Consider the following 2,318-nt stretch of genomic DNA (forward strand, 5'->3'; position numbering starts at 1 on the left):
TGGCTCGGACGCTGCATCATCGATTTCCTCGGCGTCGCTTGTGTTTCCCAGCTCCAGGTACCACCTCCCTCCTCAGCGTCCCGTGTTAGCTAAGCCTGACAGAACCCTTGCTCGTGCTGTTCCCTGCTACGCAGCAAAGGGGCTTTTCTGTGAGCCTCTGCGGGGAGTTACGGAGGAGGAGAGGAGGGCTGCGTGGTGTGGCAGCGCTGGGGAGAGGCCGTAATCAGAGCTGAGATGTTGGTGGAGAGAGCGCGTAGAGTGTTTGATTTTCATCCTCCTAGCAGATGCCGATCCACAGGTTTTCGGAGGTGGGATTAAGGGCACATTGGTACCAAGAAGCAAGCGGGCATGTCGTATGGGGGTGGGGTGTGGGGGACAACTCTTATATTTTCATCTCCGGGTACTGCAGTGAGCGTGGAACGACGGGCCAGCGCACGCACGGCACGGGGTGAGGGAAGGCTTCTCTGTGGACTTGAGTTCCCTACCAGGCTTTCTGGCTCTTGTCCGTTTCAGGGCCAGCATTATCACAGCTATGAATTGGCCAAAAATACGGAGCCAGAGAAGGAGGAAGAAGAGGAGTTCCGAGCAGCTCTTGCTGTGCACCCTGTTTCCGACATGACCCTGATGTACCGGCTGCACAAGCACTTCAGCCGGATACAGCTGGACAGAGCCTACCAGGAGATCCAGGACCTCCAGGTATGTGGCGAGGGATAGCTGCAAAAACTCCTCCACCAAGCAGGTTTCCTCTTCTTTCAGCACAGTGAAGGAGGATCATTGCTTGTTGTGTGAGCCGGTGTGGGCAGGGCACAGCAACAACCGCAAACCACGGGTGAAATGCAGAGAGTAGATTTATTTGCATTGCCTTGTAAACCTGGGAAAAACGCTGCAGCAGTGCTCAGGCAGGCTCACGCGTATGGGGAGGCGGGGGGGTGCACAGGGCTGGCAGATCTCGGTCCTTGCGAGAGAAGAATCTCTTTGTGCCACCGGGTAAACTGAGACCACTGCAGCTGCGCTCAGTCAGGCACACGCACGCAGGGGAAGAGCTCGGTGGAGCTCGGTCCTTGCGAGAGAGCCCAGACGAATGAATGAGTCGTCCGCTTTCACCTGCGTTTCAAGGATTTCTTGCAGGCATAGTTTTCCCCTGTGCTTTGGTGTTTCCCACAGCAGGCCAGGCACAGGCCTGTGTTATCTGAGCACAGAGGTTCTGCTTGCCCAGCACACAAGGCTGAGAAAACAGTTAGCATGATGGATGTGTTTTCCGACACTGTGGCTGTGTGGTCTCTTGGGTGTTACAAATCTACCCCCTCGCCCAATCTTGCGGTGTTTTCCCACCCTTGTGTTTGTAGGTGGCTGTCAGCCAGACACAGGCTGTAGTCCTGTGTCTCAGAAACAGCACATCTGACACCACGTTATCCAGAAGTGCCGGCGTGGTCCTGGTGGCGAGGCCGGCCTGGGTAGGAGATGGCCTGGAGCACGCAGGAGGGACCATTGTGTGTTCTCTCTTTGCACAGATGCAGATCAGGAACCTGACGGCGTTGACTCCTGCAGGTGAGGCAGGCTTGACATGGCCTGTGGGCATCAATGCCCCCTTCCTGCCAAAGTCACGTTTTGAGGTGATCAGCTGGGACTACTTCACCGAGCAGCACCTCTTCTCCTGTCCCGATGGCTCCCCCAAGTGTGAGCTCTCTGGAGCCAGCAAAGCAGATGTCAGTGAAATCATCGAGTCCGCACTTGAGCAACTCAACAGCCGCTACCAGCCGCTGCTCCGCTTCAGCAAGCGGCAGTTGCTGAACGGCTATCGGCGCTTTGACCCCACGCGGGGCATGGAGTACACGCTGGACCTGCTGCTGGAGGTGGTGACCCAGAAGGGCCACAGCCACGTGCTGGCCAAACGAGTGAGCTTGGTGCGGCCCTTAAGCAAGGTGGAAATTATTCCCATGCCGTATGTGACGGAGGCCACGCGGGTGCAACTGGTGCTTCCCTTGACAGTGCAGGACCTGGATTTTGTGGCCAACTTCCTGGATATGTTTGCTATGAATGCGCTGGACACACACGATAACGCCTTGCTGACTTTGCTTTTCATCTACCACCCCTACGACGCCCAGCGGGTCAGTCAGGTGGATGTTTTTGCAGGAGTCAAAGCCATGGTAGGAGAGCTGGAGAAGCGCTACGCAGAAGTCAAAATCCCCTGGATTAGTGTCAAAACTGAGGTGCCGTCACAAGTGAAGCTCATGGATATAGTCTCGAAGAAGCACCCTGTGGATACGCTCTTCTTCTTGGCCAGCGTCTGGACAGAAATCAACATGGAGTTCCTGAAC

General features: G+C 56.0%; 1 protein-coding gene across 1 annotated transcript in view; it reads left to right on the forward strand.

Moving 5' to 3' along the window:
- Positions 1-2,318, forward strand: part of CHPF2 (chondroitin polymerizing factor 2) — a 3,261-nt gene that overhangs the window by 497 nt on the left and 446 nt on the right. Inside the window, 3 exon segments of the mRNA XM_010080065.1 lie at positions 1-57; positions 514-696; positions 1,512-2,316. Of these exon segments, the coding sequence (XP_010078367.1) occupies positions 1-57; positions 514-696; positions 1,512-2,316 (1,045 nt within the window).

Source organism: Pterocles gutturalis, unplaced genomic scaffold (genome assembly GCF_000699245.1).
Source record: "Pterocles gutturalis isolate BGI_N339 unplaced genomic scaffold, ASM69924v1 scaffold50359, whole genome shotgun sequence".
NCBI classification, from domain to species: domain Eukaryota; kingdom Metazoa; phylum Chordata; class Aves; order Pterocliformes; family Pteroclidae; genus Pterocles; species Pterocles gutturalis.